The sequence below is a fragment of the Lipotes vexillifer genome, unplaced genomic scaffold, assembly GCF_000442215.2.
Source record: "Lipotes vexillifer unplaced genomic scaffold, Lipotes_vexillifer_v1.1 scaffold515, whole genome shotgun sequence".
Lineage (NCBI taxonomy): Eukaryota > Metazoa > Chordata > Mammalia > Artiodactyla > Lipotidae > Lipotes > Lipotes vexillifer.
This window is the reverse complement of record NW_006772017.1, coordinates 521,917-544,111: the sequence shown is the minus strand read 5'-3', so window position 1 is coordinate 544,111 and position 22,195 is coordinate 521,917. Positions and strand designations below refer to the sequence as shown.

At 39.3% G+C, this 22,195-nt stretch overlaps 1 protein-coding gene across 1 annotated transcript in view; it reads right to left on the bottom strand.

Moving 5' to 3' along the window:
• The window catches only part of SOBP (sine oculis binding protein homolog), a 161,524-nt gene that overhangs the window by 116,155 nt on the left and 23,174 nt on the right, over positions 1-22,195 (bottom strand). The window contains exon 4 of the mRNA XM_007447250.1: positions 2,091-2,242. Within this exon, the coding sequence (XP_007447312.1) occupies positions 2,091-2,242 (152 nt within the window). The remainder of the gene's footprint in view (positions 1-2,090; positions 2,243-22,195) is intronic.

Here is a 22,195-nt window from a genome sequence, read left to right as displayed (position 1 = left end):
AAAAAAAAAAAAAAAAAAAAAAGAATCCAGCAAGCGATGTGACCAGTTTATTTCTCTATTTGAAAAACGAGAATGTCTAGTGTGGCAGAGCTTTGGAATACATAAATAAGCATGAAGATTGCAGAGAAGACAGGTATTGTATGTACACTAATGGGCTGCTGGGATCAGCTCTCAAAGTCACTGGCTAAACTTCAAGCCACTGCGACTCCCAGGTTTTGCAGGATGTTCAAAGAACTACCCCAATAACTCCTTGCAGGAAGTGAAAAGTAATGGTCTTTCTCCCCTTGCTGATTTTACCTACTATAAGTATTCCAAATACTAATTCCTAACTTGGCTCCCAGTTATCTATTTTTCAAAACTGTATGCTGTGGAAGTTTAAATTCAGTTTGACCTTAAACTTTATAATTACAAATATGTACACACTGTATATATGATATAGATCATACATATATATATTATTATGAACTGTTTTTTCAAATTGAATCAGGTGCCTTTCATCAAAGGCTTAAAAAGTTGGATCACTATGCAAAGTATAACATGTATCACAGGGATTGTGACAAATTCATCCTGCTTGATTTTATTCACTACAGGCAGTCCATCAAGATTCAGACGCATAACCCTTCAGAATCATAAAAAGACAAAACCCCTGTTCTTTAGCCATCTTCTTGGGATGGAATGCAAAGTATTTTGTTGTGGCAAGTAAGGCTTTGAAGATGAAAGCACTGGGTCCACTCTTGTGATTGTTACCCCAGTGCTCAGCATTAAAAATGGGAGCCCCAGGGTCTCAGAGATCATTTTAATCCCCCTATATTAAAACAAAACGTGTCTCCCATGCATTGCTCTAACTACCCTCCTCTGAAGCTTCACCAGACCCTCCCAAGGGAAAGTGAACTGTTGACTGTCCCAAAAGAATTCCAGACAATTTCCTTACTTGCCTCCCTGTTCCAGTGAAGATTATGAGCCTAATTCTTAGAGACTGCTCCTAAAATTCCACCCCGCTGAATTCTGCAGCCTAATTCTTTCGGCATTATGTTTTTTGGCAGAATAATGTGACCCAAATTTGCAGTAGATAATTTGCTGCAACAGTGCTTCTTGCAATGCAGTGAGTGCAAAATTAGCATTTCAGGATTACAAATAAGACTTTAAAAAAGTAGTAATTGTTTGCTTCAAAGGACAGATTTTGATCTTATATTATGGAAATGGAAATGCTTAGCAAAATGTGGATGATTTTATGAATTAAGGAAGATTTACAGATCAATGGAAAATAATCAAGAACTAGCAATTTATTTCAGTAATTGGTGGCAAAATGCAATAGCGGTTCTTAAAAGATTAAGAAATTAGCTGTGTGTATATGTGTGTGTTGATTATAAAAACATCATGCATTCCATTTCCCATCAATGGTGGCTAATGCTATTCTAAAAGGACATTTTTATATCTGAGATGTCTTAAAACAAAATAAAACAAAACAAACAAAGAAACCATAACTATGGCTGTTCCTGTGTTCATCCACCATGATTCTCACAAACGCTTGGCTGTGTGAGCAAGGTTGGTTCATGTATTCATTATTTCATCTTTTCTCAATATCAATCAACTTTAATGTAAAGTGTCAAGAAAGACTTGACATTTTTCTTGATTAGAATTTGTGGATCAGATTTTGGAAAGAGCTAGAGCAATATTCGCAATGGGAACAAGTATAAAACTGAGCGGACTAAAGCTTTCTGGCCATGCTTCTGTGGCTAGTTTCTCAGCCTTGATAAATCTCTACCACTTATCTTTCATGGACCCTAGTCTAGTACTCTACTGCTGGAGAGACACTGTAACTTAGGATACCAGCTGCGACCACCATGTCCTCATCAGATCCATTCACCCTCTCAGAATTCAAACACCAAGACAAGAGAAACTGAAGAGCAGGTTACACATTAGAAGAGGGTTCCTTATTCCAGAAGGTTAAGCATGACAGAGAAAGAGAACAGACAAAACAGAAAGAATAAAAGTACGGGGTGCGCAGTGATTTCGGCTAGAAGCTAAGAGGCGCATGCGCACAGGGTGGTGAGGCCTGAGTGGGCCGCCTCTCTCTACGGTGCTCTTACCTTATTTCTCTTGAAGTAGGCTCGTCGGCAGGCCGCAAAGCACTTCTCGCTGCAGAAGCTTTTCACCTCACTTCCCATACTCAGGGAATAGCGCTTGATTCCCACTTTCTGGCACCAGGCACACATTATTTGTACATTTGACACATCATCTTCTATAATAAAAGTATAAGAAAAATGTTCATATCAGAAGCAAACATCCCTTCAAACTTAGACACACCCTGAACCTCACAGAGCTACATGAGGTCTGATCTTAATTTCAGTACCTCACCACTTTCTGACCACTTAGTAGATAGCCAGCTCTTGGTGGGAAGACTCAGTGATTTTTTCTTCTTTCTTTCCAGGCACACATTATTTGTACATTTGACACATCATCTTCTATAATAAAAGTATAAGAAAAATGTTCATATCAGAAGCAAACATCCCTTCAAACTTAGACACACCCTGAACCTCACAGAGCTACATGAGGTCTGATCTTAATTTCAGTACCTCACCACTTTCTGACCACTTAGTAGATAGCCAGCTCTTGGTGGGAAGACTCAGTTTTTTTTTTTTTTTTTTTTTTTTTTTTTTTTTTTGGTTGTCTCCTAAGTTTCCAAAAGACATAATTTATTTAAAAACCAGAGCATGACTGCAGAGCCATGAGGATTCCTAGCACTTGGTATCCCGGTACAAATGCTTATTCTGCCTGGTTAAACCAGGCTCAGTACTAACGAAGCTTGTAAAGAGACCCATTTCTTCAAAGGTACTGCTGACAGCCTACAAGATTCACACTGGGTGGGTTGCCCAGTGCTAACCTACAAATGTGATGCCCTCATGTGAACCTGGACAGTCAGGAGCCAGGCTCAATCTTGACCTGTTCCCTATTACTGTTACATGAAAGGGGGTGTTGTTAACTCCTGCAATATAATGGTTCCCGAGTGATACTGTTACTCAAAGAAAGGAAAGATGTGAGTGGCCATCTTCTCACGATGAAAAGGCACCATCCTGGCTTACACAGTCTGCTGTGATACAGCCTTCCCGCACTGCTGTCCTCGGGGAGGCGCAGGCCTGATTTAAATTCCCCTCCATGTGATATGGTTCGTGGTCCCTGGATGGAGGAATGGTAATGGGGGTGTCAGCCATGAGGCCTGAGGTCACACATCTGCCCAGATCATTCTCAGCCAGACTGGTGGTCCTTGTAGCTCCTGTAGCACCTGCCACCCATGTCACGGGAATGCTCAGAATAATGTTAGGTGGTATGCAGATATTTTCAATATTTATACTACTGTATTTCTTTTCCTTTGTAAGAGAAGAAAACAAAATTTACTAGCACAACAAGCCCAGGATATCACAAATATTACTGCTTAAAACAAAGAAAGCCTTTTAAAGTGAGTCAGTTAATAAAATATATTGAGGAAATCATAGTGCAGGTGGTAAGACGCTGTAACAAAAATGTGATGGTGATATTCAAATGACTGAAGTCTGGGAAACAGTGGTCTCTTTACAGGGAGTGACTGTAGGAGAGACTACAAGTAGAAGTCTAAGAAATATTTTCTTGCTGCCTCCTAGGGGCTTTCACTATATCTTACATTTTCTCAGTCTTCCCCATTGACTGTGTGTGTGTGTGTATGTATGACTGATTGCCACTATTAGGCGCATCTCTTCCTCCTTTATCAATTTTTTTTGTACTAACCCAGACTCATGCTCCAGACATGACTGGTAATCATAAAATCCCCAACAAGCTCTGGTATACTGTTGTCTGATTTCTGAATAAAATCCCCCAAAGACTAATTGCTAAGCAAGGCCTGGTCCATGAGTTGTTGACATATTCATGGTTCATAGAGTCTGTCATGCAATCATTCCATTTCCAGGGAAAAGATTTGGTTTGAGGCAGTGCGGTCATCAGCCTGCAAAATTAGAAGCAAACTAATTTGTAGTGCAGTGATAACGGCATTTTTTCCCCCTGAGTGTCATCACTCAGAACTATGTAAAGCATTTTATTTACCTTAATGGAATAAGTGTTGTCATTTTAATGATCATTTTTATTTCACAAATTACATGTTGTAATTTATTGTTAATTATCAAATGAGACAGTGTAAAAGGCAACCTTTGATGTTAATCAAACATTTTTGATAAAATAACTTTCTTTAAATGGAGTCATAACATGAATTCAAATGTCATACAATGACTGTGTTTAATAATTTATTCTATTCAAAAAAAGATTTATTTATATTTTGTATGATTTCTAATATGGCATCTGTCTACATACAGACATTTTACATGGTATGAAAAATTAACAAGACTCTATAATTTACCTTAGAGTATGGAGGAGTTTTAAAAATTAAATTAGAAAGACTATATTTAGAAAATAATCATCTATCATTACTAAACTAACTAGCACTAATAGTTTCTATTTTCCCAATCCATTAGCTGCTTTAAAATCTTAAATTCCTGAAAAAGAATATGATACAGCAGAACTCTCACAAATGATCCGTTGGCAATAAGCTTGATTCTGGTGAAATCTGTAAGGAAAAAAAGATTTTATGGGGGAAATTATTTGGCCACAGAATTCAACGAGGAGACCCCACTTCCCAAGGATCCACTTTAGAACATGCATTAGGTTTCCCCTTTCGGTTTCTTCCTTTCAATAGTCTGCTTTGGGGGGAAAAAATGTAAGTGTTTTAGTCCTAGATCTTTAACTATCATAGACTAAAACTGAGATGACAGAGGGTGGAGAGCAAAGCTGTAAGAAGACTGGGCAGCGGGCCTGAGCTCTGGCCTGGCCTGAAGGAATGATGCCTGGGGCAAAAAGGCCACTCAGGGGTCTTTCTCACGCTTTACTCCATCATCACCACACAGACCTAACTTGTCTTTTTTTAAGGGGAGGCAAGGATAGTTTCTTACAACAGAGATAACAAATAAACAAAAGTAGAATTTTAAAGCAGGTTATTTTTATAAATCATTTGTACTACAAAGTAACAAAACGGGAAGATGAGACAAAAGAAATTGCGTACTTTTGTATCTGGCAGTTGGAAAACTCTTAGGATGGTGGTTAGGATCTGCCTTGTTAAATAATTCAGTATCCCCATCCTTTTTTCATAAAATTCTGTTTCATAAAGGCAAACCCTTTAGAAAACTTCCATCAGATACCTCCTTTTCTGTCACCAAACTGCTATCAATAGCTAATGCTCCAAAGAAGCGTCTGATAAAGGGATTATTCCAAAAGTTCAAGAAAACATTTTCAGATATCTCAGATATTCTAGTCTTATAAAAGTCATTTTTATTAATATATTTAAGAAATTAAGAAAGAACTGTGATTATTAAAATTAATTCTGTCAGCTAAAACTTAGCTCAAAATTCTGCCACCAGACATGAGATGGTGCCCCATCTTAAACAATATGACTGCACCCCTAGAAAAGTGAGCTCTTCTTAAGTGCTTAAAGCCAAGGGGATAGGTTCATTTCAACAACCGCATCTTTTTTTTTTTTTTTAATCTGAAACCCAGGAATTGTGTGCATGCTGTATATTAGCAAAATAAAGGGCCCAGCCCTTTAGCTTTTTGAACCTTATCTGCTTTCAAAACTTTTTTATTTAAAAAATATTTCTTCAAACTAGGGAAAACCCTGATTTCTTATATTTAGGCAAAAGGTCCCAGCCATTAGAGATGAGATTACCTCAAAGAAAATTCACGTAACAGATCTTTCCTTCCAGCCATTATTAGCCTGTGTATTTTTCATAATGAACAATGCAGCAACAAATGCAAAATGCTTACAGCATTAAATCACATTCCCAAAGTGAATAGTTTATATAACATAATAAATTTTTCATATGATAATATCATATAAATATGCATCAGTCAAAATATGCATGTTTCACTTAATCATGAAAAGTTTGTACCACCTCTTTTGGATTTAATTAAGCAAAATATTTAGGGCATTTTCTTTCCAATCTAATGTTCAAAGAGCTATAGAACATTATTCTACTTTACACCCCAGAAGGAGAAATTTAGATTAATTACTCTGCGATAAAATCAAAATTGTATTTATTTATCATAGTGCAGAGAAGTATGAAGTCAAGCATTTGTGGAATGCCTTGCTGAAGCTGTTTGAGAGACTGCTTTATCTGGTGACTTAAAAATAAGGATGGCCAGGCTTCCCTGGTGGCGCAGTAGTTGAGAGTCCGCCTGCCGATGCAGGGGACACAGGTTCATGCCCCGGTCTGGGAAGATCCCACATGCCGCGGAGCGGCTGGGCCCGTGAGCCATGGCCGCTGAGCCTGCGCGTCCAGAGCCTGTGCTCCGCAACGGGAGAGGCCACAACAGTGAGAGGCCTGCGTACCGCAAAAAAAAAAAATAATAAAATAAATAAGCATGGCCATTCTAGGGGCATTTTAATTGGCTATGAACATGCATACTAGCTTACCTGACCAGAGCCCAAATAAAATCAGGTGGGCCTTAACGAACCCCAAGTGATTAAACTGTAGATTTACCACCCCTCTGTAACTTTCACGGGAATCCAAGACTGAGGAAAAACGTCTGAAAGTATCTGCTGGTGATGTTTCTCTCTTCCAACAGTTCCTAGAATGCACATGTCCAGATAATCATTTCAAGACTTGAATTATATGAGACAAGCTGCAAGACAATCTGAAGTGATTCCTGTGTGTTCTCCACGCCATGAGATGAAAGCAAAGGTAACACTCTATCAATCTATTTGTTGAAGAAGCTATATTTAAGAACAGAATAAAGACATGGCCTGAAAGGCAGGCAAAAAACTAGGAGTAAAGTTTGCTTTCTTTGCAGCCCTTCTTGGAATAATTGAATTCCAAAAACTTTAAGGCAGTCTGATTTAAAAGTCTCTATAGAGACTCTAACTTAAGAGTCCTATAGAAGCTTTTGTACAATTCCCTGTGTTCCAGAAATAAACATAAGGGAGACCCAGAGAAAATCTGGACCACTGAGTCAAAAGGAAAGTAATGATAGTTAGCCATTATTTACTATTTAATAGGTGCCAGGCACAGTGCTAAATTCTTTAAATCCACCACTTAGTCTTAATCACAGCCACTACCCCGCAGGCAGGCACTAACATTATCCCCATTGTGCAGATGGGGAAAGTGAGGTTTAGAGATTAAGTGATTTGCTCCAAATCACACAGCCAATACAAACCAAAGCCAAGATGAAGCCCAGGGCATCTGACTCTAGAGCCCAAGCTCTTGACCACTACACCTTAGAGACCACAGCCTTTCTAAATGGGTGAGATTATACACCATCCACACAGACGTCCCTCCACAAAAAGGACTAAAAGGTGTCACAGACTCTGCTACTTACACAGCACACTGCTCCATGACACACTAATAGACAAAGAAAATGGAATCCAAAAGGTCAAAAAGTCTTTGAGGAGACAGCTGAAGTGTTAATCGATATTTGTTGACTGATTTTTTAAAAAACAAGTTAAAGGCCCACAGTGCAAGCCTTTACTTCTTTATGACTATGAGACTTGGATTTGCTGCAAACATTCTGTCTGAACTTTCACCAGCAAGTGCCACTTGAACATTAAATGATGAGACAGAACCAATATACCTGGATCTCAGGAAGCAGTCATTCTACTCACAGGCAAGCAATACTCTTCCCAGCTTTTTCTTTTGTAAGGGAGGGCAGTCACAGCAGGACATGCATAAGACTGACTTTCCATGTGGGTGAAGTGGGGAACCACTTACATGTGTAACTTCAAAGATGCCAATAAGAATATCCTAGCTTCAAAAAGTATCCTCAACTGCTCACAAAAATTTAATTCTACCATTAGATAGTAATTTCCTGGGCTAAATATTTCTTATATCCTATTAAAACACAAATTCCCTGAAAGCAAGAAGGCTCGATAGGTATTTGTCTATAGTGATTTATGCTTTAAAATGAGTGATTCTTTCTGAAGAACAAGTTTTCACAGAGAGTGAGGAGAAGGGCTAAGGACAGGGCTCCAATGAGAAAAGAGGAGGGCAGAGATGGGAGAGGCTAGGACAAAAGAAACCTCTGGTCACTACTTTGCTAATGTCTAGCCCTGGGCATATAGGTAGAGCAAGCTGAGGGCTGCCAAAGGCAGAGTGGACAGAAAAACTACTGCCTGATCATACTGTAGCACAATGTCAGATATTTCCAGAATGACTTTTAGATGTGAATTTAAAGCACAGTGGAAGTTGAAGGAGGTGGGAGGAATGGCATATCGCTAGGGATCTCTAGAAAAGAAAAGCAACAGGCAGATCCACTTATTAGAGCTCAAGGGGGTGACTTTTTGTTAAGCAAATGAGGTAACAAATATATACTCCTTTGTGAACCTAAGTCACTATTATTTGAAAGACATTGTGATGGAGTATGGAGAGATGGAGACAGAGGAAACGGATGAAAGTATTAATACTGCCCCTTCTAGTTGTGTGATGTGGGCAAGTCACTTAAGGGATAGTAATGCCCACCCTAACTCTAGCTGTGGTGAGGATCAATCCAGAGAAAGTAGGCACATTCTTCATGTAAATGAGCCTTTCTTAGAATTACTGGCAATTAGAGCCATAAGAAAAGGGTAGGTGTCACAGCAAAGGAAAACATAAACAAGACCAAAAGACAACCCTCAGAATGGGAGAAAATATTTACAAATGAAGAAACTGACAAAGGATTAATCTCCAAAATTTACACGCAGCTCATGCAGCTCAACAGCAAAAAAACAAACAACCCAATCCAAAAATGGGCAGAAGACCTAAATAGACATTTCTCCAAAGAAGATATACAGATTGCCAACAAACACATGAAAGGATGCTCAACATCGCTAATTATTGGAGAAATGCAAATCAAAACTACCATGAGGTATCACCTCACACCAGTCAGAATGGCCATCATCAAAAAATCTACAAACAATAAATGCTGGAGAGGGTGTGGAGAAAAGGGAACCCTCTTGCACTGTTGGTGGGAATGTAAATTGATACAGCCACTATGGAGAACAGTATGGAGGTTCCTTAAAAAACTAAAAATAGGACTACCATACAACCCAGCAATCCCACTACTGAGCATATACCCTGAGAAAACCATAATTCAAAAAGAGTCCTGTACCACAATGTTCATTGCAGCTCTATTTACAATAGCCAGGACATGGAACCAACCTAAGTGTCCATCTACAGATGAATGGATAAAGAAGAGGTGGCACATATATACAATGGAATATTACTCAGCCATAAAAACAAACGAAATTGAGTTATTTGTAGTGAGATGGATGGACCTAGAGTCTGTCATACAGAGTGAAGTAAGTGAGGAAGAGAAAAACAAATACGGTATGCTAACACATATATATGGAATGTAAAAAAAAAAAAAAAAGGTTCTGAAGAACCTAGGAGCAGGACAGGAATAAAGATGCAGATGTAGAGAATGGACTTGAGGAAACAGGGAGGGGGAAGGGTAAGCTGAGATAAAGTGAGAGAGTGGCATGGACATATATACACTACCAAATGTAAAATAGATAGCTAGTGGGAAGCAGCTGCATAACACAGGGAGATGAGATCGGTGCTTTGTGACCACCTAGTGGAGTGGGATAGGGAGGGTGGGAGGGAGATGCAAGAGGGAGGAGATATGGCGATATATGTATATGTATAGCTGATTCACTTTGTTACACAGCAGAAACTAACACACCATGGTAAAGCAATTATACTCCAAGAAAGATGTTAAAAAAAAAAAAGGGTAGGTGTCAGCTGTGTGCAATCTGGAGAGGCCCAATGAGCAGGCGCCAGTCTCTTCAATCACATCCCCCACCAATGGATGACATCTGTAGACTCACTAACTCTGAATACAAAGAAAAACCCAGTAATTGGTTAAATTTCAATAACTCAGGCTATTTAAGAATAAAGCCATTAGATTTAATAAAAGCTTCACTTACATTTATTCTTTTTTAAAATTACTTAATTTGAATTAATAGTTGACAGGGTGTTGCCAAATATATCACTGTACTGCCAGATATTCTGTAATTAATAGATGGGAATTCTTTGTAATTATCACATCAACTATCCACACATGGGTGGATCTTTCTACACACCTGAGAAGTTTGCTCTTTTAAGAAATATCATAGTAACAACTGAAAATGTCTGCCACCTTGGTAACTGAACCATCAAAAATTGCCAAAGAATAGGGTCTGAATTAATACAGTTTTATTGCACTTATTTCTCATTAAAAGGAGAGATGCAGTTAAATGATAGCGGTTCCATACAATTATGATTCTTTATAGTACCTAAAATTATCCCTATTTTTCTTTTGGAAATAGGATTATTTGAAGTGATTTCAAGATTTTAAATAGTCAACACCCCTCTAAATAGAGTAGTACTTAAACCCCAAATAAAATCTAAATTGCTATATATAAACTAAAATTTGGTTCCAGTATGTAAAAGGAATGAGCACATATTACACAAAATGACAGGAAAATGATGGAATTTAAAATTAATTTTCAATTTTCTAATGGAAGTTTTCTAGCTGATTTTAAATTATTTATGTATATGATACATATACATGGGGTGTATATATATGTGTGTGTGTGTATATATATATATATATATATATATATATATATATATATATATATATATATATACAGGTCACATACACACACATATTTGTAAAAGATGTGACTTCAAAATGAATTAAACATTTACATCCAGGTGCAGGTCCCTCTGTTATGTCACTGGTCAAGAACGATGAGTTGACTAGGACATGGCCCTCCTCTCAAGAAAACAGGCAGAAAAGTGTGTGACCCATCATTTGACAGGGAGAATGTGATAAGAGAGGAGTTCAGAAGCCTCTTCGAGCTTAGAGAGCACAGCTTGTGAGCTGGGTCTTGAAGGATTTGGAGCGGGAGAAAGTTCAAGAGAAGGAGGGAAAGGACAGAGGACCAGCAGGAGCCAGGAAGTGGCAGACACACTCAAGGATGGGGAGGAGCCCTGCAGCAGCTCAGCCACTACAACTGCATGAAGACAAAAGTAGGAATTCGACTGGGGCTGGTGGGGCCTGCATGAGGAGTCCCTTGAATATCACCTTGCTCTGGGGTGGGAGGGATTCGTCTTCATTCCACAGGTAATGAGGAGCTCCCAAACATTTCTCACAGGACATGACAGGAGCAGAGATGGGCTGAGAAATGTTACCCCAGCAGGGTGGATCAGAATTCAGAAGACTGGGGGCTTCCCTGGTGGCGCAGTGGTTGAGAGTCCGCCTGCCTGCCGATGCAGGGGACACGGGTTCGTGCCCCGGTCCGGGAAGATCCCACATGCCGCGGAGCGGCTGGGCCCGTGAGCCATGGCCGCTGAGCCTGCATGTCCGGAGCCTGTGCTCCGCAACGGGAGAGGCCACAACAGTGAGAGGCCCGCGTACCGCAAAAAAAAAAAAAAAAAGAATTCAGAAGACTGGACTCTTGTTCCACATCTTAGAAAAAAGCAACATGAGAGCAGCCTCAATGACTCATTCACTTTTGTGTGTTCAGTGACTAGTACACAGCAATGCTTAAGCTATGTTGAATGAATGAATAAAAGGATGGATGGATGGATGGATGCAGAGGAAAGGAGATGAAATTCTGAACCCATACAATAACATTTCTAACAGTAGAAATGAAAAGGAAAGGACAGATTTAAGAGTAAGACCTAAACAATCACCAAAAAAGAATGTAACTCACCCAAATTCAGAGAATTCTTCTACCTGTGTCTCTAGTCAAAGCATACGAGGGAAAAGTCCCAAGAGTTCTTTGTGATAATTGTAGTCAAATTCAAAGTGAATTTGCTTTACTTCCAGTGTCCCTTCCTCACTTATTTTCTCAACATTCGAACAAAGAAGTTAATAAAAGGACAGATCCCATAAAGTCACAAAATAGTAATTTTCTCTTGAATACCATACTGAACTTGGATTCTTTAACAGACACTTCTAAGCACATGTGTCTGCAGCTCCTTGACATTAACTTAAATACTTTCACTGCTTAGCCAGAGTAGGGACTTCTGATAAGTCTCCTTGACAATCTCACCTCCACGTCTCAGTACTCATTATAGAGAGTTTGTCTTCCTTATGTACCCACCCTAAGAAGCTGGAATAAGAAAGGAAGAGGATAGAACTTAAGAGTAAGGAAAACCCAGAATCCTCTATGCAACATTTCCCAAAATACACCCCCCACAGAACACTAATACAATGGGATACTTAAAGGGGTGTTATTTTTTTAAAGAGTTCCATAGTCAAATATGTATGGAAAACACTGGGCTAAACAAGTTCTTTACTGTAAGACTTTTGGGCTCCACCAATGTGTAATTAGAAATCTTCAAGAGGGAGATAAGAATGGCTGTATTTCACAAATTTGACCAGGGACAGGTATTTTCAGAGAATCCACAAGACTGGATTTCTAAGGATGTGTCCCTGGGATGTTCTGCTCTACTACCCTACATTAGTGCTGAAGCATGAGCACTTCCATGTGGGCCATTAATTATCAGAAAGGTTTCTCCTCTGTTGCCCAGAATTGTATCCTCCATTGCCAGGAGTTTTGTCTGCACTGGGCAGAAGGACAAGTCCAGCAGCCATGTGGCCACTGCTGGATTTGCTGACCAACACCCACCAGCCCTCAATAAACACCACCAGACTGAACAAAGACACCCATGGTCCACTAAGTCCTGCGGTGTCTGCTATAGCCATCATATATAGAGAAGGCAACCCTTTTCCTGTAAAGTCCTACAGAGAAAATGGCAGAAATCAATAATAAGGCAATGGGAGAGTTACACTGCTCTTAACAGACTGGATAATTTATGTTCACTGGCTGGTTGCAATGGAAAGAAAGCTTGAGTAAACTCTTGTCCCCAATCCCTGAGTCCTGGATTTGACCCTCTGTCCAATCTCAGGTGCCCTGGGACAATGATGGGTTTCCTCTCCACCGGACCTTTCTCTCCTACATGGCTAAAGTCCACACACTGAGTCCCAGCATCTAGCCAACAAATACACATGATTAGGGACAAGGGAGCAAGGTCAAAAAGTGTGCATGAGCACATGCATCACTGCTGGAAAAGTAATTCCAAGCCACTGCCCTGCATAGAGGGGCATCATCTCGAAAGAAACACAAATAGCAGCATATTAGGACTAAAGGATCAAGCTGCTTTACATAGGACTTCAGCGCAGGAAAAGTATACCCATTACCCACTATTTATCTGAAGGGCTCATTTCCTCTTCTGAAATCTGGCTGTCCCATTAATTACACTTAATGGGCCCCGCAGTGGTTGACAAATCTCCCCAGAGGGGAAACCTTAATTGTAGACAAAGGATTCATTTATTTACTCTACTTTGTGCCAGGCACTATACTAGGGGCTGCAAATACACTGGCAAACAAGACAGACACCATCCCAATCCTCAAGGAGGTTTCCATGGCTGCCCCTAGCATAAAATGCCAACATGCAGTAGAAAAGGACCATGGGAAAACCAGGCCTGCTCCCAGGGCTCTGTCACACTGGGGGTGTCACAGGAGCCAGGTGTTCTTGGTGACCACAAAGCAGGTATAAGCATCCCCACTGTGACTGACCAGCACACAAAGTCCTACCTCTCAGCATTCCAGGCAGTTCTACTAAGCAGCATACCTGCTGGGCCTACCATCCTAGGGGAGGGGAACTGACAGGCTAGAGACCAGGGCGTCAAAGGGACATGTGGGGAGGGTAAAGCCTTCGCATCAAGCACCACTGTCTCCTCATCAGCCCCTCCTCTTCAGTCTCCTTCAGCAGACTGAAGAATGGGGAGAACTTCGCTCAGCTAAATTTGTTAAAAGAACCAAGATGAACCTGCTGGAACACTGTCCAAAAGATAAGATACTCTCCTCTTCACCTTCCCATCTTAAAATATTCATTTAGATTTCTTGAATGAGAATGATGAATAACTGGGGGGCTCTCTGAAGGGGCCCCATGCCAATCCCTACTTGGGAATGTGATGGGACATCACGTGCCAGAACAGCCCCACTATGGGAAAGGGGGAGGGTCACACCCACTGAAACCTTTCAGAGTCCTCTCTTCTCTCTGCATAGTCCCCTTGGGCCACAGTATTTACGCACTCCTGTGACTCCAGCTACCAACCATATGATGAAGATTTCCAAATCAACACAGTTACTTCTCAGTTTATTTCCAACTGCCTCCCAGCATCTTAACCTGTCATGTCCAAAGCTACATACACACCTTTCCCCTAACCTGTCCCTTCACTGTGTTTCCCATCTCAGTTCCTGGCCCACGCATCCATGCAGTTACCTGCTAGCAGAAATCTGGTATCTTCCCTGCCCCTTTCACCTCCCACATTCTGATTAATCACCAGGTCCTCCTAAATATTTTTATAATATTGCATTCATTCATTCAATTACTATTTACCCAGTCTAATTGCGTACCAGGCGCTACTCTAGGTTATACGAGACCCGTCCTCATGGAGTTTACTGCTGTCCGTTCCAGTGAAGCCACCAACACCTCTCACCCGTACTACAGGTGGCCTCCCATTTCACTCCCATCTAGCTCATTCCCTCCACTCTAGAGGTGAGGAATTATCGTGAAACACAAGTCTGATCACTGCTCTCACCTGCCCAGAACCCTCCAGTGGCATCCACTGCCCTCCAGAAGTTGGAACTCCTCAGCATGGCCTCTCCATGGCTCCCAAGACGAGGCCAGTCTCACAGCTTGTCTACTCTTGGGCCTGTGGCTTCTTTTGCTTTCCTTGAGGCTCTCTCCTCTGAGTCTTTCCATGTGCTGCTTCCTCCCTTGATCACAACCTCAAAATCTTTGACCAATTCAGTCCTATTGCTCCTCCATATCTTAAACCTCCTCCTATGGAAGCCTTTCCTGACCCTGAACCTGGTCAGATCCCAAAGCACCCTGGACTTGATCATCAACACACTCGACTGCGATTTCTTTTTAATGTTTGTCTCCTCCACCAGATTGTGAGCTAGTTAAGACAGGGACCATATCTGTCTTACTCACTAGAATGAAATGTCTGACTTTGGGCCTCAGCATAAGGAGAAGAAAAAGCAGAATCCTTACTAGATGTACCTTGGGTGGTTGGATGTCCAGGGCGGGGACAGGGGGTGGGGGAGGAAGCCAAGGGCACCATCTTTGCTAACCACTCAGAACAAAGTTGCCTTAGAGGGAAACACCAGTGAAAAGCCCCAGAACAGAATGCAATCGTTATTTCCACTCTCCTTGGCCAAGTCCATGAACTAAGCCTTCTCAATTTAACAAGAACTTTGAGAAGTCAGCATTGGGAATGTCCCTAGAATAACACGAGTTACCAACTTCACTCCTCTTTCTTAACCAAACTTTATACCTTCAAATAATTAATTGCAAACAGTTCAGTCAAGTCTAAGTTAATTCCAGAAACACATCCACCCTCTACAAGCAAAGGGAAGTACAGCTGACATTTCCTCTTATTTCCTATTAGCATCTTAGCTCTTTGGTGATCTGGGGCAGGGTGTTCTAAAATCCTAGCTAGGTCATACCCCCAAAAAGAGTTTATAGAATGCCAAGAAAAGTTCTAGGCTGCCTCATGGATCACAGAGATGTGTGATTTAGAATCCATGTTTAGATGGTGTCCCTACTTCTGCCATGAAAGCAACTCAGTGACCTTGAGAAGGTCATTTACTCTCTCCAGCCTCATTTTCCTCACCTGTAAAAGAGGAGATATAGCTAGATGATCTCCTAGGTCCCTTCTAACTAAAAATCTAGGACTCTAAATCTCTCAAAATAACAAGATCCATTTAAAGGAGGGCAGCCAAGGGGTAATCTTTTTCCTTTCTTTTTTTTTCTTGAACCCCTCACTTAATTTCCTTCCTTTTTTCTCCTGTATGGCCACCACTATTGTCCCTTGCCCTTACCACAACAGGCTTAGAAAATTCTTTGGCTGATGGGACAATTTTAGAAGTGAAACTTTCTAAGCTCTCCAATATTTGCACCACCAAAAATCTGGTACCCTCTTTTTAATCCTTTATTATATATTTATGCTTCACTTTAAAGGGACAAACATGAATGTTTATAAAATTCTAACTTTTTATATTATTTTCCATTAATTTCTGATCTTTCAGTGTGGACCTCCACACACATGGTATTTTATGCTGAGTTTCCTAGAAAACAGAATCTGAGACAAAGATTTGCATGTAGCTGGTTTACTGGGCGTGTGATTCCAGGAAGTAGCAGGGGGGACAAGGGGAATGAACCTGGGGAGGATGAAGAGCCAATGTAACGATGTGATACTAAGTTGGCCACTATTAAGGAAGACTGGTATTCAATCATAAAGAACAATCTTTGGAGTATGTGACATACATTTCGTAACTCTTTACCCAGGGGACAAAAAGGAGAAAGAATTTATTCATCACATCTATGCCCCATTGACCTAGTGTGTTAATTCCCCTATATTTCTGGTTTGCATTTGTGGGCATGCAGCCAAAAAGATTTACATGAAACTCATGCTGCCGTATCAGGGAAGTCCCAGAGCAAGAAGCTAGGGACATATGCCATAAGCATGAGGCAAGGTCCTTTCAGAATGCACACGCCTAAGCTGTCAAAGTACTCTCGCAGTCACTATGGGGCCAAGAGCATCTGGGGTGGCACATAAGAGGTGTCCCATGCTCAGAGTTGTCATCACTATAGAGCCTGGTTTCTCACCCATGGCACTATGGACATTTTCAGCCAGATAACTCCTTGTGTGGGACTGTCCTGTGCATTGTAGGAGGTTTAGCAGCATCCCTGGCCTCTACTCACTACACACCAGTACCACCCCCTCTCCCAGCTGTGACAACCAAAAATATCTCCAGATATTGCCCAATGTCCCGGGGGGGGGGGGCAAATTTACCCCCTGATAAGAACCACTGGTGTAGAGTAATGTGTACCCTACTTTTGTCACTCACCCAGTGCCCCTTCATTTCTTTCCACTTTACACAGTATCAAAAGCAGCTCTCAAGTAGACCACTGTGAGAGATATTTATGCCTCATGCCTGTAACTTAATTTTTAGGCTTCACCATGATATAATTCACGTAAATAGATGATAATTCCTTAATAATAAGGAATGATGAGATTTTAAATACTCCATGTGAGAAAGCTATGCACAGACTAGACATATGATAAAAATGTTAAAATTACATTCTAGGGTTTAGTTGCTGAAATAAAGACAAGAATGAGTTAAATTTTAAAAAAAATTTTGAAACCTAGGTCTTTAAGTCAAGGACTCAATATCTTTTGAGACAAGGATTTTTTTCTCTGAATTATACATATGTAATATACACACAATTTCACATTCAACTTCAAGGCCCACACTCACCCACCTAAGCCCATCCAAGGAACCCCTAGGAGACAATGTTAACTACAGTTGATGAGCATTTAAACTGTTTCCAGTTTTTAACTATTATAAATAAATGCTTCTATAAAGGTTCTTCCAAATGTTTTTGATATATATATATATATATATATATATATATATATATATATATATATATGGAGAGAGAGAGAGACAGACATTTATGTTGAGTATATATCTAGGATGGAATTATTGGATAATAGGATATGTTTAGTTCAGCATTAATAGATACTGGCAATCAGCTTTCAAGAGTGGTTATACTGATTTACACTCTCAGCAGCAATGCATGAGAGTTCCAATTGGTCTGTGTCCTTCTCAACGTTGGGTACTGTCAGTCTTTTTCATTTTAGCCATTCTAATGTTTGTGCACTGGTATCTCACTGTGATTTTTTTTCTTCATTATATCTGTATTCAAATCACAACATATACATGTAAATACTGAAGTGGAGCAGAATACAAGGACTGGAGGGCTCTTCTGGAGGATCTTTGGGTTTCCTTTTTTTTTTTTTTAAACATCTTTATTGGAGTGTAATTACTTTACAATAGTGTGTTAGTTTCTGCTTTATAACAAAGTGAATCAGCTGTACATACACATATATCCCCACATCTCCTCCCTCTTGCATCTCCCTCCCACCCTCCCTATCCCACTCCTCTAGGTGGTCACAAAGCACCAAGCTGATCTCCCTGTGCTATGTGTCACTGTGATTTTAAATTTTATTTTCCTAATGACTAATGAGGTTGAACAACTTTTAATATGTTTATGGGCCACTCAGATATTTTCTTTAGTGAAGTGCCTGTTTATATTTTTTGCTCATTTTGCCAGTGGGATGTTTTCTTTTTTATTTCTAGGGGTTCTTTATATATTGTGAATGTGAGTCTTGTGGAACGTGTTTTATAAACATATCTCCCACTCAGTGATTTGCCATTTCATTTTTTTGAAAGATGTCTTTTAATCAACAGAAATTCTTAACTTCAATAGAGTCTATTTAATCAACCTTTTTCTTTACTGTTAGTGCTTGTAGTATATAATTTAAGCAGTATTGGCCTACTCAAGGTCATAAATATATTCTCTGAGGCTTTCTTCTACAAGCTCTATTGTTCTAACTCTCACTTTTAGATCAACAATCCATCTAGAACTGATTTTTGTGAATGGTGTAAAGAATCAACATACATTTTTTATCATAAGAACATTTATTGAGAAGACTATTCTTTCCTCACTGCTCTACACTGTCACCTTTGTTCTTATGGACTGAATGTATGTGTCCCTCCAAAATGCAAGTTGAAGCTCTAACTCCCAATGTGATACTATTTGGAGATGGGGTATTTGAGAGTTAATTAGGGTTAGATGAGGTTGTGAGAGTAGAACCCTGGTCTAATGGGATTAGTGCCCTTATAAGAGGAGACACAAGAGAGCTTGCTATCTCTTTCTGCCATGTAAGAACACAGGGAAAAGGCAACCACCTGCAACTCACAGAGAGAGTTCTTACCAGATACCAACCCTGATGACTCTGATCTTGGACTTCCATTCTTCAGGATTGTGAGAAAATAAATTTTGGTTATTTAAGCAACCCAGGCTATGGTATTTTATTATGGAAATGCAAGCTGACTAATACATTTGTCATAAATTATCAATTTAGACTAATAAATTTGTCATAAATTATCAATTTAGATTTGTTTCTGGATTCTATTGAAATGGTTTATATGTATATCTTTATGTCATTATCTCACTGTCTTTTTTTTAATTCAACAGAAATCATTTATTACTGCTCATGGTTTCTGTGGATCAGATATTTGAGACTGGTTTGGAGCAATTCTGGCTCAGGACTGCTCATGAGGTTACAATCAAAAGTCTCTAGGGGCTACAGTAATCTGAAGGCTTGACTTCAGGCTGGGGGATCTACTTCTAAGGTGGTTCAGCCACAGGGCTGGCAAGTCAGTGCTGGCTACTGGTAGGAGGACTCAGTTCCTATCTACATGGTCCTCTTCACAGGACTGCTTAAGTTTCCTCATGCTTCCCACAGAGTGAATAATGTGAGAGAATTAAGCAGAACCTGCAATAAGCTTTTTCGACAGCCTTAGAAGTTGGTCACACAGACCATCCCTGATTCAATGTAGGAAGACACCACCAGGAAGCCAGGATAATTGGGGGCCATCCTGGAAGCTGGCTACCATAATTTCATTATCTAAAGTCCAACACTAGGCAAAAATAAACTATTTTAGGGAGGCATACTGAGGTGTTTAAACTATAGAAGAAAGAAAGGTAATGATTACCATAAAAGTGGTTACCTCTTGGAGGAAAGAAGGTGTGAGTAGACAAGGATCACTATTTGTAAAAGGATACATTTATGTTTTACGCACTTTTCCAAAATGTATATATTTCATAATTGCAAGAAAAGGTTCTTTACAAAAATTAAACCAAAAGAGAACTGACATGAAACAGAAAGTGTTCTTTCCTCTTTTATGTCTCGAATATAGATCAAGAGATTCCTAAAGGATAATTTTAAATATGGTCAAAAGAAGAATAACAACAACAGCAACAATTAACACTAATAATATTCATTAATAATTATTCTAGTCCTATAATAAATGTTGAGATCTCTTAGTATAAGTCTTCGAATTTTGCTTTTTTTCCTCAAGATAATCTTGGCTACTCTTACCCCTGTGCATCTCCATGTGTACTTTAGAAGCAGCTTTTTTTTTTTTTTGCGGTATGCGAGGCTCTCACCGTTGTGGCCTCTCCCGTTGCGGAGCACAGGCTCCGGACGCACAGGCTCAGCGGCCATGGCTCACGGGCCCAGCCACTCCACGGCACGTGGGATCTTCCTGGACTGGGGCACAAACCCGTGTCCCCTGCATCAGCAGGCGGACTCTCAACCACTGCGCCACCAGGGAAGCCCCTAGAAGCAGCTTTTTAATTTCCACAACACTTTATGATGAAATTTTATCAGAATTGAATTAAATATATAGATCAATTTAGGAAGAATCTGCCTTTTTAGAATATCTAGTCTCCAATCCATAAACATGGTGTATCCCTTCACTGATTTAGGTTTTCTTTCATTTCTCTCAACAATGTTTATACTTCTCTGTGTAACAATCCTGCACACATTTTGTTAGATTTTTTCCTCTGGGTATTTGATGGTTTGATGCTATTTTAAATGGTATTTTTAAGGTTGCGTGTGTGTGTGTGGCTGGTATATAGAGATATAATGGATTTGGTGGTACTGACTTGGGGGTTTAAACCCTGATAAATGCACTCATTAATTATAATAGTTTATTTGTTCATTGGTAGGGGAGAGAGGTTCTCAACAAAATAGCATTTCTACCTTTCAAATCTTTTTTTTTTGTTTCTTTTTCTTGCCTTATTACATTGTCTATGCGTTCTAGTACAAAACTAAATAGAAGTAGTGATAGTGGTTATCTTTATCTTATTCTTGATCTCAAAAGGAAAGTTTTAAATATTTCACCATTAAATATGGTGTTTGCTGTAGGTTTTTTGTGGATATTTTTTGTCACATTATGGAAGTTTCATTCTATTCCTATTTTTCCAAGAGTTTTTATTATTAATTGTGTTAAATTTTTATAAAATTGTGTTTCTGCATCTTTTGAGAATGTTGTATGAGCTTTATTTTGTTCTGTTAATGTGGTTAATTATATTGACTAATTTTCAAAATTTAAATCAACCTTGCATTCCTAGGAAAAAAATCCAAGTTAGACATGATGCATTATCCTACTGCTTATATCACTGACTTTGGTTTGCTATGATTTTGTTCAGGATTTTTGAATCACTGTTCATGTTAAACAGAAGTTTTCCATTTTAATGTAATCTAATTACATTAAATTATCATTTTTACTTCTAATGCCTTTGTCATGTGATGAGATCAAGGTCATGCTGGGATCATAAAATGATTTCTATTCTCTAGGAGAGTTTCTCTAAGTTTGTTTTTATTTTTTCCTTAGATGGTAGAATTTAACACTGAAGTTATCTGGATCTAGAATGTTCTTTGTAAAATGATTTAATTATTTAATTTCCTTACTACTCAGGAAATGTAGGACTACTCAGGTTTTCTATTTATTCTTGTGCCTGTTTTGGTAAATTAAATTCGACATAATGTGACTTCTCTTTTGCAGAAATTCTGGGAATTACTTCCAGTGATCACAATTTATGTATAACATCAAAATGATTAGGTTTAATACCATATGGGTGATACAGTCTTTTTATATACTCATATTTCACCTTTCTAGCACTTTCTCTAAATTTTATTGTTTTAATTAATTTTAATTGGAGTATAGTTGATTTACAATGTGTGTTAGTTTCTGCTGTACAGCAAGGTGAATCAGTTATACATATACATATATCCACCCTTGTTTAGATTATTTTCCCATATAGGTCATTACAGAGTATTGAGTAGAGTTCCCTCTACTATACAGTAGGTTCTTACTAGTTACATATATTCTATATGTAGTAGTATGTATATGTCAATCCCAGTCTCCCAACTTATCCCTCCCTCTTCTTTCCCCCTTGGTAAGCATAAGTTTGTTTTCTACATCTGTGACTCTTTCAGAGTAAAAATTAACAATCATTGAAAGTTGTCCTAAGTAGCATAAATCTTCCATCAGAATTTCAGCTGCTGTAACTACACACATAGGTAATTGGCTTTAAATATATTCAATCAATTAACAAATACATATTATGACATATTAAAATAGACCCTTTCAAATATTAAATCATCTAGGCATTTCACTATACAAGTCACAAAACCAAGATTTTATAAATGTAGGGAA